At 40.1% G+C, this 15,382-nt stretch overlaps 3 protein-coding genes across 6 annotated transcripts in view; 1 reads left to right on the forward strand and 2 right to left on the reverse strand.

The window, feature by feature from the left end:
• LOC308331472 (CCR4-NOT transcription complex subunit 3-like) overlaps window positions 1–1,387 on the reverse strand; it is a 44,216-nt gene extending 42,829 nt beyond the window's left edge. For all 4 annotated transcript variants that reach the window (XM_080786922.1, XM_080786921.1, XM_080786920.1 and 1 more), the window contains exon 1: window positions 1,227–1,387. The gene's annotated coding sequence lies outside the window, so the exon portion shown is untranslated. The remainder of the gene's footprint in view (window positions 1–1,226) is intronic.
• A 3,874-nt stretch (window positions 1,388–5,261) lies between these two features.
• On the reverse strand, window positions 5,262–9,239 carry LOC308331617 (coiled-coil domain-containing protein 106-like; the record flags this gene model as incomplete). The annotated part of the gene is made up of 7 exons (XM_080787103.1): window positions 5,262–5,417; window positions 5,703–5,863; window positions 6,555–6,725; window positions 7,169–7,312; window positions 7,967–8,170; window positions 8,672–8,842; window positions 9,200–9,239. 7 exons carry the CDS (start codon window positions 9,237–9,239, stop codon window positions 5,262–5,264), a joined length of 1,047 nt encoding a protein of 348 aa, XP_080643229.1.
• Window positions 9,240–10,544: 1,305 nt separating this feature from the next.
• LOC308331865 (transmembrane protein 238-like) lies at window positions 10,545–12,971 on the forward strand. Its single transcript, XM_080787389.1, has 4 exons — window positions 10,545–10,681; window positions 11,360–11,547; window positions 11,750–11,941; window positions 12,376–12,971. The coding sequence occupies exons 2-3, from the start codon at window positions 11,397–11,399 to the stop codon at window positions 11,908–11,910; spliced, it is 312 nt and encodes a 103-aa protein (XP_080643515.1). The 5' UTR covers window positions 10,545–10,681; window positions 11,360–11,396; the 3' UTR covers window positions 11,911–11,941; window positions 12,376–12,971.
• Window positions 12,972–15,382: the final 2,411 nt, after the last annotated feature.

The following is a 15,382-nucleotide window of genomic DNA, read 5'->3' on the forward strand; positions in this document are numbered from 1 at the left end:
GTTTCCGGAAACGGTTTTGTCACACTATCTGGTAATTTATGTGGACTTTACGTCTGCTACCCAATCCAGTGGTTTTCACTTTAATTTCAAGTACCACCATAGCTCTGAGAGTGTACAAAATACAAATGAAACCAAATAGACCTTTACTGGTTCCATTTGTACTCTGTGTGGAACTGGAATCTTATAATCCTAGAGAATACCAACCAATAAACAACTGGAAATAATGTTTTTTCCCCTTTTAATAGATAGCCTGATGTTTAGACTGCCTGGTATCTTAGAGTTGTATCGAATATGATTTAAATAAATAGCATGCCATTTACTAGACAGATGCTACTGTAGGTTCATGGTTTACACCTGGTATCCTAATTTTAATGTACACAATTTAGATATCCTGTTGTTTAGATACTAGGTTCATTGTTCGCATGGTATCCCATTAGTTTCAATGCATGTACAGAATGTAGAGATGCCATGTTGTTGAGACCCATAGTTTAAATGTACAGAATGCTATATGTATGCACCCCATTTTGATAGCATGATGTCTAGACAGATGCTAAGTTCGTGGTTTTGCCTGGTGGTAACCTAGTTTCTTTCAGCCACTGTTCTCTCTGCCATCTATTAAAGTGATCATTTATCTTGCTTATTATTGAGCGTCTGATAAGAATGCCTGAATTGTAAAATGCAACAAGATAAGACTGGTCTTGATCTGCACCCAAAACTATGTGCCACATAAGTGTGTGTGGACAGTATGGCACTTCCACAAGAACTCACTCCTCCTCAGCCAAAGTTATAGCAGCCACGTTGGCACAAAGAAAGTTCAGCATCTCCTATTAAAAGATCAACAAGCAACTTGACCCGTGAATGCGGAGATCACATCTACAACCGGGCTATACTCTGCCTCTGACAGTGACACTGGCTCTCACAAAGTGGGGAATCCATCAGGGATATTCTCTGGGTTCCTTGAGAGGGGGGGTTCCAATCCAAATGGACCCCTTTACAGGTCTGTAACTCAGAGAGTATATACAAATGGAACGGGTCCATTTGGTTCCATTCGTATACTCTCAGAGTTATGGGGGGACCTGGGGAAAAAAATTAAGTTTGAGAAGCAACTGGGTTTATCTTATGTGATGTGCTGTGGAAAGAGGAGAGACAGACACACACACAGGGGAGAGAGAGAGAGACAAAAAAAGGTAAATAAATAACCGTCTCTGGTTTGTTTTTTAGTTTACCTGGGTCTTCCCGGGTTAATTTCTCGTTTCCTGGGCGCTCCACTCTGCTAAAACGTGAGCCTCTCCCGTGCAACGGTGCTTTCTCCGTTTTTATTTTTTATTTTATTTTTTATTAAATTCCCTTCGCTAAACAATCACTCTGAACATCCAAGATGGCTGCCAGGAACACCTCCTCCTCTTTCGGATGCCCTGGTGGACGCGCGGTCCCGCCTCCCGCGGGGGCCCATTGGCCGCTCGCGGCCGTCCCCGTCGCGCCATTGGCTGGGCTCGGTTGTCACTCGTGGCGGACGGAGTTTTCTACTTCCTTCCGCGCAAGTCTCGCGGTGATTGGACGGATTGGAGAGGTGAAAGGTAAAACATGAGTTTTTGGAGAGGAGCACACCCCCCTCTGTTGGGCACAATTATTTTATTTAATAGATGTACTGCATTATTTATTGTCTCCTGATACCAGTGGTGGAAGAAGTACTGTTAGTTTGTTTGTTTTTTACTTATGGAAAAGTACCAATTCCATAATATAAAAATATATTCAATCAAACATATTCAAAATGTTATTAAAATGAAAAACACAAAAGTATTGGCAACAAAATATACTTAAAGTCTCAAAAGTACTGAACTTATTAATGACCCATTTCACTTTTTATTTCTTTCCCCTTCTTTTCATGTTTTACTTTTTTCAGAAATAGCTGATCTATAAGTTTCCCTATGCAAGGTGAGCTAGTAGTTAACTAGTAACTAAAACTCGTAGTGGAGGGAAAAGTAGCCTACAATATTTGCCTGTCTGAGGTGTAGTGAAGTAGCCTGATGTTCCACTCTTCTCCATGTATGGCTTTGGATATCCTGGGTGAGTGCTGTCGCTTTGGCATGGGATCAACTTTGACCAAAAAATGCACAATGAAAAAAAAAGTATGGCCAGGGTTCTATAGCATGTCTTGAGGGTAGAGGGTGATGATGTCAGATTAACATATGTAGCGTGCCACAAGGCATGATGTCACGAGGCGTGATGGACTTCTAAGGGTATCTATGAAAGGCGTGGGTGAATAACACTAACTGACGGATGGGAGATGTAGGTTTTCATAGTAGGCTAAATGCCAAATGCGACCTATGGTCGCAATAATAATAGCTTGAAGTTGAATTTATATAGTGCCTTTTGTGCAACCCAACCGAAGAATGCTTTACTTCAAGATAGAAAGACAATGATGAATGATCAACAAACAAAACAACAAACAGCTTTGCCATAAGCCAAAGTAAATATACCTCAAAGTTGTACTTATAATTAAGTATACTTACCGTTACCGGTAGTTACTTTCCACCACTGAGGGTTAGCATTCTCTGTTTGAGTCAACTCACTCAACTGTGAGGTTGTGTGAGATAATGCTGCCTACCGGACCAATGGGGATGGCTGGGCACATTCAGTTGCCATTACAATTACCCAATATCATGTTCAGACCAGGGATTGTGGCTACTGGGTTAGGTATAAACCTGTTATTCAAACCACAGAAATGCCTGGCTCAAAGGCCCTCCAAACATTCAAAACCACCCACCTCTTCAATATGGCTCCCCTAGCCATGAATAGAACCACTGAGACCTCCTGGCAGTTCCCTAATATGATTAAACACACATGGATAGAAAATAGTATTAGTGATGAAATCATTATGCAAACGAAAATAAAAGCCTAGGTACCGAGGAACATTATGGAAAAGATGAGGAGTATAGAGCAAATAAGTGCAGGGCTGATACAAAATAAATCATCCAAGGAGCTCTTTACCAATATGTCCCCAGTGGATTGATTAAGTTTGATCATATCTTATCAAATATAAAACATCCATATTTATTAGTCAAAGTCTGGCCCTCAAAAGCAAAATGTGTAGTATCTGGAGCGTAGTACTCCATTCTGCCACAGGGTGACAGTATACAGCTTGATTTCACAGCATCTCTTTCAGCCTATTTCAGCCCATCAAACTCAGCTCCTTTTTGTTTCAGAAGTGTGGACATACTGGACAATAAAATATACACACATCTTCTATTGTGCATTTCTGGATACTTAGATCAGTGGTTCTCAAATATGTCAAATACCCCAAATGTATGTATTATTAATTTGGCTGCAGACCCCCCATTTGAAAAAAGGCTGTACCAGGGAGCCCCATAAGATAAAGCTGTATAAAGATTTGTCAAGTATTTAATTTTTAACAAAAATAGCTTTATATATGCAATCATACAATGAATCGTGGTGCAATACATTGTGAACTTAGATCGGCTACTTTCAAATAGCCCAAAAAATAAGGGCTTAAAGTAAACTGTTCTTCGTTTTTCTGGGATCTCCTGGAGCTACAAAGAAAGACCCCTGGGGGTCACTGTAATATAATTATTTTGGCGGGGGTCCAATTCAAATATGATTATATGGTTGCGGCCTGAAATGGTTGAGAACTGCACTATACTGATCTTTTCAAACTGTCTCAGTTGAGAAAATAAGTTAACAAAATGTCACCCGTTTATTATGTTACATAATCACTATCTTTATAATATAGTAATTTAAGACGTCATTGTTTTCAAAGTGCTTTTATTTGTGTGGGTTGTGGGACTGATCGTCAGTCATTTCTTACAACATTAACAGATTAGCATAAAGCTTAGCAACCACACATACACACACAACAAAATTAAATTAAAATATTACCACAAACAACTTTTCTTTTCTACAAAAATAATGTATAGCGAACTTATTGACAATTATAGTAATCCAAAATATACAACTGTCCATTTTACCCATCTATTACGTGGGTATGGGGGGGGAAATAAAACAATCTGCACATGTATACAGTATTTGGAGTAAATCCCCTCAATTACAACTTAGACTACGCTATAGGAAAGAAAACGTAAAATAAATAATCAAATGAAATCGTGATGCTGAGGTACATGTAATTGTAGGACATCTTTGTTACAATAGAGCATTGTTTTACCGAAATCTGATTCATACTTAGTTGCACGGCAAAAGTAACAAACCTACAATCTCACGACACCGGAGGTGCCGTTTTTGCCACACAAAACCGGTGTGTGACAGCCTCATAGCCTAATTGCCCAATATCTTTTGGGCCAAATTGACATTTCTGCCTAACACTGCTGCTCCATTGTGACTTATTGCCCATGTCCTCCGCCTATCAGAATGCTTGCTACACAAAATCACTTTCTGTTTAAGTCAACTTTTTGTCTTAGGCAGAAACGGTTTTTTTATGTAACAGGCATTGATAGGAGTAGTTAGGCTGCGGCAGATAGATAAAAGGCAGATAAACAGGACTTAGGTAAAAAAAAAGAAATGAAAAAAGTCTCATGATTGCCCAAGTCAACTAGATCAGTGGTTCCCATACCTTTGACTCAAAACAGAAATTAGATGTTTGCCCGGGACTCAAATTACTTTCACTACTTCTTAAACATGTTTTCTAATTTATAGAATTTCTTAGATTCTTTTTTATTTTATTTATTTATTCATGAAATTAATTGAAAAAGTAATTTCATGAAATATTTTGCTTGTTTTGTTTTTTAATATATATTTATTTCAATAATATTAATTCAAAACAAAATGTAGGAAACAAAAAAATTAAGGGATAGTTTTCCTTCTAATTTGCTGAAAACCTTAAAGATGGAGTGCCATGATATTTTTTTACACCCCTAAAACGTGATCATCAGGTGCTATGATTATACTATTTGTTTCAACAACAAAAAAATAAGTGTACAGAAATTGTTAAAATTATGTTTTATGTGGCCACACCCACCAGTTCATTACATGTACCTGGTTTTCACCTGAGCACCACCCACCTGAACTTAAGCCTCACCCAAAGCTGTTGTTGTATGATAATGGAGGAGGGGTTAGGAGAGGGGATGATTTCACGATGACACACTAAAGTGGTGTATTTCGATTGGGCCTCTTGACACAAAACAGTACAAAAATCACTGCACTCCATCTTTAAAAATCTGGCTTAGGGCAATTATGCTATGAGGCTAACGAAATTAGGCTTCAACTCTTGTTCTTGTGCCACAGGTCAGTTAGTTACGGAACCTATAGGAGATGGGCAGTAGCTTATGGGTTTTCTTCATGGCCTGGACATGCAGGTGAGTCGGCTCGTCCATGGCCTTGTAGCAGCGTCTGGCGTAGTCCAAGAGCTTCTCCTTCGAGGCCTCAAACTCACCCACCTCAGCTACCTGGGGACAAGGAAGTTCACAAGGTTTATAAACCATTAAGACCTGAGGCCGATTCTTCATTTACCTTCTAAAATTTGTAATTCTCACAGATTTTGTGCCATGGACCCCCTAAAATGATATGTATTCTATGACTGTACCTTGTGCCGTTTACATTTCTGACTAATAAAAGTATTCAATCAAACTGACAAAGATATGAAGGAAAGGATGAGGGGGATCTAGACAGACAGACAGAAGAAAGAGACAGACTGACAGAGAGAGATGAAGGAAAGGGAGAGCCAGGAGTACCTTCTCTGGTGCGACCAGCAGCAGCTCGGCGATGGGGGAGGTGGAGGCCATGGTGTTGCGGTCGACCCCATGAACCTGGAAGGCTCGGGACATGCTCCTCACACGCTGGTATGTCGACAGGATCTTCTTGTAACGCATCAGAACGCCGTCCGGGTCCTTCACTGTAGGTGTGAGAGATATGGGAAGGATAATGCATTAATAATGAGAGGTTGCAAGTAGATGGTAATCTAAGGCAGGGGTGCCCAGAAGGTAGATCGCGATCGATCTACCAGTAGATCACAAAGGCTTTGCAGGTAGACCATATGACATGCACCAAAATATATATCATTAAAAAAAACTACTTGAATTAAGGTGACTGATTGATTAAAAGAGCCTGTCAGCTCAAACACACAATACAAATGCAATACAAATACAAAGTCATATACAAATAACTAGTGTATATGACTGTGTGTTTGTCTTATAGTATGCAACACCAGTGCTGCTGTTTTCAGCAATGGGATAATACTTTTTTGGGTGAGTAGATCTTGTTGTGTTCGTATAGGATCAGTTTGTAACCACTTTCACCCCTGCGTTCATATTTTGGGCACGTCATTATAGTTGAAAATCAGTTGATAGTCAGCTTTTTTTTTTTTAAGAATCAAAAACTGCCGATCTACTGTATAAGATCACAATGTAGTCGAGATGCGTAGTGAGCTTATAGATGAGCTATTTTTGAATAGCCTATAAAATATAGCTTAAGTGGTTAAATTATACCATAGTGGAAAAATGTCCATGTATAATGTATATGTGGAAATTAAAAAGGTTTCTAGTCTATTCTCTTGTTTTCTCCGGCGCGGCATCAGCCCCACTCACCCCTCTGCCTCTCGCGTCCATGGGTGATCCTGAACACCCTCCTCATCATGGGCTCTCTGGTGCATCTGCCCTTCTTCCTCTGCCCTTTCTCCACGGAAGAGTCTTCCTCCTCTTCATCCACGGTCTCCTCTTCCTCCATGTATTCTTCCTCTGCGTAGTACTCTTGCTTGACTATGGGAAAACAAAAGAATGATCAAATCAAATTCTTGTTTGGCTACAACCAAGAAAAAAATGATCAATAGACAAGTTAATAAAATAAAAATAAACAACATACAATATGTCAAGGAGCGATTATTAGCAAATCAAAAGCCATAAGTACTTTTTTATGTACATGTGTACTACTGGAAGACATGCGGCAAAGGCCGTCAGGATCGGGAGTCGAACCCGCGGCACGGTGCCCAGACGGTTGAGCTAACCGCCCGGGCCGGGGGGGGACTTTTTTTAACCAGCATACATGTGCGTTCCTCGGCCACACACGCTCAGAGCATTACATTCACAGAATACCGTCCAATGATAGTTATAATTTAATAACGATCGATTCATTGATTAACGATCCCTAGTTGTGTACATGTTCACGGCCCATAAGCCCTCCCCTTCACGGCATGCAGTCTCACCAGGGATGGTGGCGGTGCTGCTGCGTCGGGGGCGAGGAAGCGCCCGGCGTTTGAGGGTCATCCCAGACCTGGTGGTCATGGGGGAGGGAGGAGATGGCGAACTGGCTGGCTGCTCCTTCACTGTCACGCCATGCTGGAGGTCCACTGGTCAGTGAGAGAGGGAGAGAAAGAGACACAGACATACAGAGACGAGAGAGAGAGAGAGAAAAAACAATTTCTCAGTTGGGAGTTCCCAGACCCAGACCAGTTCCACAGAGAAGAAACACAAAGAGCAGGCAGTTATATGGATGTAGTAAGGGATAACAGGCCATTTCCTAAATGCTATACATACGTATCGTTTTAGGAAAAGAGGGGACAAAAAGAAAACAAATAAATAATCATACACAGATAGGGCAGAAGCCATGTAGACTTCCATATTGTAACATTACTTATAATTGTACGCCTGTGTCAACAAACAGATCTACAAGGTCACACAATGCATCACAAAGTTAACCAATAACTGCTCCGGATGAGCAGGTTGGTGCCTTGCATGGATTCCTCTGCCATCGGCGTGTCAATGGGTGAATGAAATGCAACATTGTAAAGCACTTTGGATAAAGGTGCTATATAAATGCACCATTTACGTTGTAGGCTTGTCTTCATCAAACCAAGTGTCTACATTACATGAAGACAATGAAAATAGACGTATTAATCCTACAATGTAAATGTTATTGTTAACACAAATGCAACAATTCATTGTGCTATTTGAACATAATATGACACACAGTAGCCATTTGGGACTACTTAGCTAATACTTACCCTCCTGGCCTGAGTGGCCTCTCATGTTGGAAATGAAGCAGCTCATTTGGCAGCGCAGGAAGTTTCGCTCCTCCTCCAGTTCCTCTATGCGTTTCTGCAGCCAGGCGTTCTTCTCCAGTGACACGTACAGGTGGGTGCGCAGGTTGGAGATCAGCATGAACGGACTGTACTGAGGAGTAGGCTCCAGCACCACAGGCTGAGGCTCTGGAACAACCACACAGCCAGACACAATGCTGTTTTCCTTCGAGTATTTATTTATCACACTGGAACAGCTAAGCAAACAGCACATTATGGTCATGTTCATCAGTGTTATATATACAGTACAAGTTCCCTTGAGACGGAGAGAAGAGAAGAGAAGAGAAGAGAAGAGAAGAGAAGAGAAGAGAAGAGAAGAGAAGAGAAGAGAAGAAACTCTGAAGAATGTTAGACTTTATAGCTTAGGTTTCATGAATCCCGGGCCTTGGTCTAATTAGTATTAACACTGTAAATATTGGCATCACCATCAATAGGCTATAACATAATTGCTATGTTACTGTAGCATGATAACTCAATGAACTACACCAGTGGTTCTCCAAGTGGGCGTTCCTTGACAGGGTTTACTTAAGTTTGTGGGTCCTTCAAACTGAAAGTATAAAACTATAAAAGGTTGAGAACTAGTGAGCTCCAATATATATATTCCAACCGTCCAACGTGCCATCATCATACCTTCCATTATGTGCTGGCTCTGGTTGAGGTTGAGGTGGAAGCGGCCAGGTGTTCTATCCATTCTCTCCTCATAAGGAAAGGAGACCTCATAAGCGTCCAGATACAAGCCTCCACCTCCTCCACCTCCTGTTCCACTTACAACTCCTACAGGTCCTCGAGGGACATAATGACCTGAGAGTGACACAAAAAATTAAACAAAAACAAAAATTAACAAAAACAACAACGAAAATAAGTGTATCCCACGGTTCCCACCTCCAACCACTTGTTCTACTTTGCTTTGCCCTACCTACGACTTTAGTGAAAATTGCAGATCCAAGAGCTCGCGTATCCGTATCGTGTGAATCCGTGCGGCGATGTGTTATTTTAAGATATATTCTTATCACATGCCCAAACTAGGGACGCCGGGCAAGTGGTCAAACAAACCATTAAACAACACAGCTTAATAAACTGGTGGAATTACATTAAAACGTGGAAGCAGCCAAGCATGCAGGTACCAGCTAGGTAGCTCATTGAGTCGTTGGTTATTACCTGCAGGGTTGGTGTTCCGTGAAGTAGTCGGAGGGTTCATCTCTCTCACTCCGTCAAAACTTAACTTAATGAATGAAGTGAATGTTTAACCGAAAAACTGTCGCAGGAACCCACTATTACCGCGTCTGTTTGGCGCAGAAGAACGTTGTAAAGTGTGCGTATGTGTTTGGTAATAGTGCAGTAATGTGTTTCAGTCTCACTGCAGCACACATGTGGTCTCCTGCAATTACCTGCTTATTAAGACAACTCACTGCAGTTGGAACGCTTCCGTGTACGCATGCGCACACGACTGTCGCCTCTTAACCATCCAAAACTAGACATTTAGTACTGATTTAATATGACACACAATGTTTCTTGTACTCTGTTACAAGTAAAAGTCCTGCATTTAAAGTTGAATATCTTTACTTGAGGAAAAGTACAAAAGCATGGGCAGCAAAATATTCATACAGTAGCAAATCTACTTATTATGCAGAACGGCCCATTTCATAATCATTTTTATTGGACTGTAATAAATATAACACGAATGAGCCCACGTTGCAGCTGGTAAAAATGTTGGATGATTATCATGATTTTAATTAGCCTAGCTACTTTGTAGCCTACTGTGGAGCTGTAATAATACATAATTAGTTAATATAAGTTTTCAGTTTTATAGGCCTATTTTCTGAATCTGCAAACTGTGCAAAGTAACTATAATTAAAGCTGTCAACTGTAGGCTACTTTCATGCCAATAGCTTCATATCAGAGGTAAATTGTACTGTGTGCTACTTACTATTAAATAGTAATGAGTAAACTTACATTGGTTGGGAGATCTATATAGTAGAATCAACACATCTCCATTCAGGTTGCTTATCCACATACCTCCAAGGTTGATGGTAGGCCTATAGATATAAGCCTATTATATTAGGCTACACTATTGCAACTGAACATAATTAACTGCACATTACTGCAGTGTGGAAAATACAGTTAGGGGTCAGTTTGACCTCACCTGGAAATAAAGAGGAAGGAGAGAATGGCTACCATGTGGATTTCAAACTTTGAGATTAGACCATGCATGGGACTGGGACCCCAAATGTATGGCCTCCCTAGATAGCCATAGTGTAGGTACAAAGGTTTGGGACATCAAATTGTTTAAAATGACATAATAGTTAGTAACAATAAACTACTATTCTCATTTGGTTGGGAACTTGGGGACTGTACCTTCTCCTGCAGACCCCTGGCCTGGGGGTCCTTAGATCCAACAGCCAGATAGAAACATGACACCGTTGGGTGTGGTGCAGGCTAACCTCGCGTCACCAGGCTTTCCGGGGCAGGTTACAGCCAGGTAGCGGTAGGGAAGGGGAAAAAACAACACGGAAGGAACTTGGACGGATCGGAGGTGATTCTTCAGACCTCCAGCCCAGAGATATATACTGAACGAACGCAAAAACTTCTCCAGAATAGAACAACACGACCCAGCGTCTTCTTGCAGGTACACGGAACCAAGTGAGTTGAAATACAATTTAAAATAATCGATAGATTTGCGTTTATTTACGCCTGCAGACTGCAACGCTTGACAATTAAGTTGCAACGATCGTGTCTGCACCATGGCGTATTGTACTGTAGTAAAGGGATGTATAAACCCTACACTTTAAGCTGCTGCCTGCACAGCCACAGACAGCGATATTAGCTTAGCGATCACAGCCAAAGGTTACTTTTAAAGCACAAGTTGTATTCGCATAATGCAGCTCATCATTATTGTGCGTCATAGGCTACATCCAAAGACTCAAAACATGCAGGTAGATAACGGTATTTATAGGCCCCTACTATATCTTGGTTATTGGAATCTGGAGAATGTTGTGTTATCTCCAGTTAAACACACACACACACACACACACACACACACACACACGCTTTTGTTTGCTGAAAGGCATTTCCATTGCCTTTCATTGAGTCACAACTGTCTGGCCATACATAATGTTTAGTGATCATCATCAATTTTTGCCTATTTTGAGTTCCCTTCCTTTCCTTTGTCCCAGCTTTGAGACGTAGGAGACGTAGAATATGAATGACATTGTCACATTGATGTCAGTATAATGATTATGTTGCCTCATCCTAACTGCTACCCTCATACTTGTAATTCTGATGTTCATCAAGTTTTCCATTGCAACCTCTCCTTTGCAGGTCCCACAGTCTGACGTGATCCTCATTTCAGCTCATCATGGGTTTATGTGACCGCCTGTCCCACTGTAAGATAGCCCTGGTCTTTGCTGTGCTGATGGATATATTCGGTGGTGCAGCCCTGCTGGTCGGAGTCTTTGCTCCCCTGGAAATCAAAGGTCGAGACTTTGGAGACCTGCTTGTTTATACAGGTACTATGTTATTGTTTTTGTTGTTTTAAAGGGTTGTTCCGGTAGATACAAATGTAAGGTATACATACATTATATACAATGAAACAACAGTGAACTGAAAGCTAAGTGTAAAACACAGCCCTGTAGTGCTGTATTATTGAACTACTACATTATGAACGTATAATGGCCATATTTCCATAACCCCCTTGCCGTGTCGTTGCAGGGGCCCTCTTTGTACTAATGTCCCTTGCGGGCTGGGTGATGTGGTACAGTGGGAACATTGAGGGTCTTTCCTCCCGTAAAGAGCGTGGCCACATCGGCAATGCCATCGACCATCTGGCTCGCACCCTCAGCCGCAAGATCCGCACTCACCACCACCGCTGACCCTGGGTTTACGAGGTGGTTGAATTCTCAGGTAGGATTCTCTTAGAAAGCAGAAGTAAATTGAGACTTGCTGAAAAACATTGCAATTCTGTCTTGGGTCGGGTGTAGAGACAGGTGATGGTTCCTGTAGTGTACAACAGCAGTGTCAAATGCAGAAATGTGTGGAGGTGGGTTCAATGGTGACTAAATTGGTTGATAAAAGGGTTAAAACCAGTTGGCCACCCTTGAAAATAAAATAAAAAGGCTGCAGAATGCAGTATTTTACAAAAAAGGCCAAAGGTCTAGGATTGGAAAGGTAACTTTACTCCTGTCTCAATAAAGAAGGAAATACTAATAGTGGGGAGAACCTTGTCATTTTTCTGTTAAAGACAAGAATTTGTTGTATTTTACTATTACCGTAGTCATGTGTGTATTATTTACTGTTATTCTTTGACATTCTTTCCTTTTTCTATTTTTTTTAAATAGGCTTTATATCTTCTTCTTGGATGGAATACCATTTCTACAATCCCTGGATTATCGTAATGAATTCCTTTCATTAAAAAAAAAAAAAGCGTGTTAACAGACTCTAGTCTAACCCGTTATTACCAGGAATGCATCTGTCATTTTAGATTCAAGCTTTATATTGTATATTGGCAACATGCGTTTTTCAGAAAGCTCTTAGGATTTAGAACAGTGGTTTTGGACAGTGGTTCTCAAAAATAGCAGATATACAAGCTCACAAGCACGTAACTTTGTGCCGCACTGCAACTGCAAGCTTGTACATGTGCTATTTTTGAACATTTTAGAAAAATCTTGAATACAAATCTTCTCACCCCCTGGCATTTTCATATGGGGGGGGGTCTTAATAGGCTAGTCAATTTAAGGTTTGACCCAAAAGAAATTGCAATAGTAATCGTTCAAGGTTTTTTATGATCCGTATGGTCATTCAAATAATTTATAAAACATTGTTGCATTAAAAAATTGTGGATCATGGTAAATTCGGGTTGAAAGTTGGGGTACCATTGAAAACCTGTTTAACGCAAAAAATAATAAATGTAATTATGCTAAGTAGCATGTGCGTGTCAAACTATGGGTTATTCATGATTCTGAATCAATTGCAAGCATTAGTTTTGCACAAAAAACACTCTTTCGACAAAAAATGGCCATGGCTGTCATCACAAATGTGACATTTGAGCAGGTGGCTATGGCCGAATTTAGCCCAAGGAGTGTTTTTCGTGCAAAACTAATGCTTGGAATGGGTTCAGAATCATGAAAAACCTAGTTTGACATTCTACTTAAAACATATATATATATATATATATATATAACCTTCAACCCCTGAATTTACCATGATCCACCATTTTTCAATACAACAAATTTTAATGTTATTTGGATGACCCTACTTTGAATAATTTATTTTGGGTCCCTTTTAGCTTAGATTGACTGGCCTATAATGAATGGGTTAAACGTGCCAAAAACATTTCAATTATAAGAGTGCAGCGTTCTGACTGCCATGCTGCTCATGTTTCTGTCTTCTTTTATACATGGGTATGCTTGTGAATGCTTGTTTTTTTTTCACGTGATTGTAAATGTGATTGAATTGAATGTGTTGCTGTTGTAGATACTGCATTATGATGTGTTGCTCTTGAATGTTGACCAGTTGACCTTGTTTCAGTAAATTGTCATAAATATCTAAATTACTTGGATCAATCTTTGATCCTCTTGTATTATGATTTACATCTGAGCTAGTTGGCTGCCCTTCTTATCCAGAGTGGTTTTAAAGTTCTAATTGTGTCATGTTTAGCTGACACGGCAACTTACAGGTGGGGGCGCCAGTGTGCAAAATATGCTTCAACTGCACAGATGAGAGCAGGGGTTCTCAAAGTGGAGTCCAGGGTCCTTGAGAGGATTCCAGGGGATTCCCCAACAAAAATGAGTTCATAAAGCATCAAACCTTTTATTGAGTTTATTGTTTCACTGAAAGCAGGTTTGAAGCAAGAACTGGGGCAAAATGTCTTCTTTCAAGGTGCTACGTTGCATAGAAGTGCACCACCTTCTCCTTATCGTATAAGGAACATCAGGTCATTACCATGCCGACTTGTGGATGTTGTGGTGGTCATTTTTGTCAAAATTATCTTTCTGCCATAACAAACAAAATGAGCGACAATATTATCAGAAATAAGGGCTAGCCCTGAAATATATAAACAGCTCTGTTGTACACCTGAGAGTGTTCAAATGGACCCTATGGGTGAATGTTATTCCATTTGTATACTCAGAGTTATGGGGGTCCTTGAGAACCACTAGTACTAGTTTCACATGTGTCATAGTAAATCAGTAACATACATATTCAAGTCATACATAATTGGGTATTGATCAAAATAAGAACATTGTAAGTGTAAAAAAAAACAAAATCTAAAATGAGTCTTTCTTTGCCACGGACTTTCCGTGTACAGACATATTGACCCCTGGAGAAGTTGTATTCAAAGTAAGCTCAGCTAAACAATTTAGATCATTGGAAACATTACAGTACAGTAGCCAAACTGATCCTGCTCTTACTATACCAAATATAAAAAGTACATAATATGAGCTATATAAGGTTTTACAAAATACAATACAAAACAAATGCATTTACTGTATATATTATCTTTGGATCCTTCCTCAGAATGTGCAGCAATGATGAATAAAAAAAAGGAGACGAGAATTGCTCCTTTTTAAAAAGAACATCTATTATTTTTTATCAGGCCATCGATGAGACAGCATGGACGTATAGGCATTGTTCAAGATGTAGACATTTCTAGACCTGACAAAAATAAAAGAAAATGTGGGGGATTCTGACAGAGGAAAATGTGGGAACCCCATGTTTACACTAGTCGAGGCTACATAATCACACAGGATAGCGATGTGATCACAGAGCCTTTCTGTCACAGAAGTCACTACTTAAACCTCACTCATAGCAAACGTTTGCTATACGTGATCTTCATTTGATGATGATGAATGCCACAGACGAAAAACTGTCTAAGTACACACTATTGATCCACAATGTATAAATGATAGATAAGGGTTCAGGACAACGAGGCGTTTTCGTGGAGGGGTCAGAATGAAATTTGGACTTAGACTGTTTTTCGTGTGTGGTACTCGATTGATGATGCTCTACTCGATCCATCATTGGACCCGCTGTAGTCGCTTGAGAGTGACATGTCAGTGGTGGCTTCATAAAAGTCAGAGTCCGGGATCTATGAAAAGTAGACGAGAAATCTCAAAATGTACTACATCTGCTTTACATATTACTAATACCAAATTAACAACTTATTAATACGACAGAATTAACAAACATATTTAAGTGTACAAAGGTAGTCAAACACCCAAGAAAGAAAGGATCCACTGTAAATTATTTTTCATTTGCACCGTTTCAATCATCAAAAGTTAAAAATATAAAATACATTCACGAAGACACTGGACTTCACAACATATTTCTACCTGAAAAGATATTGTA

This window comes from Protomyctophum bolini, assembly GCF_963924005.1.
Source record: "Protomyctophum bolini genome assembly, chromosome: 17".
In the NCBI taxonomy this organism is placed as follows: Eukaryota; Metazoa; Chordata; class Actinopteri; order Myctophiformes; family Myctophidae; genus Protomyctophum; species Protomyctophum bolini.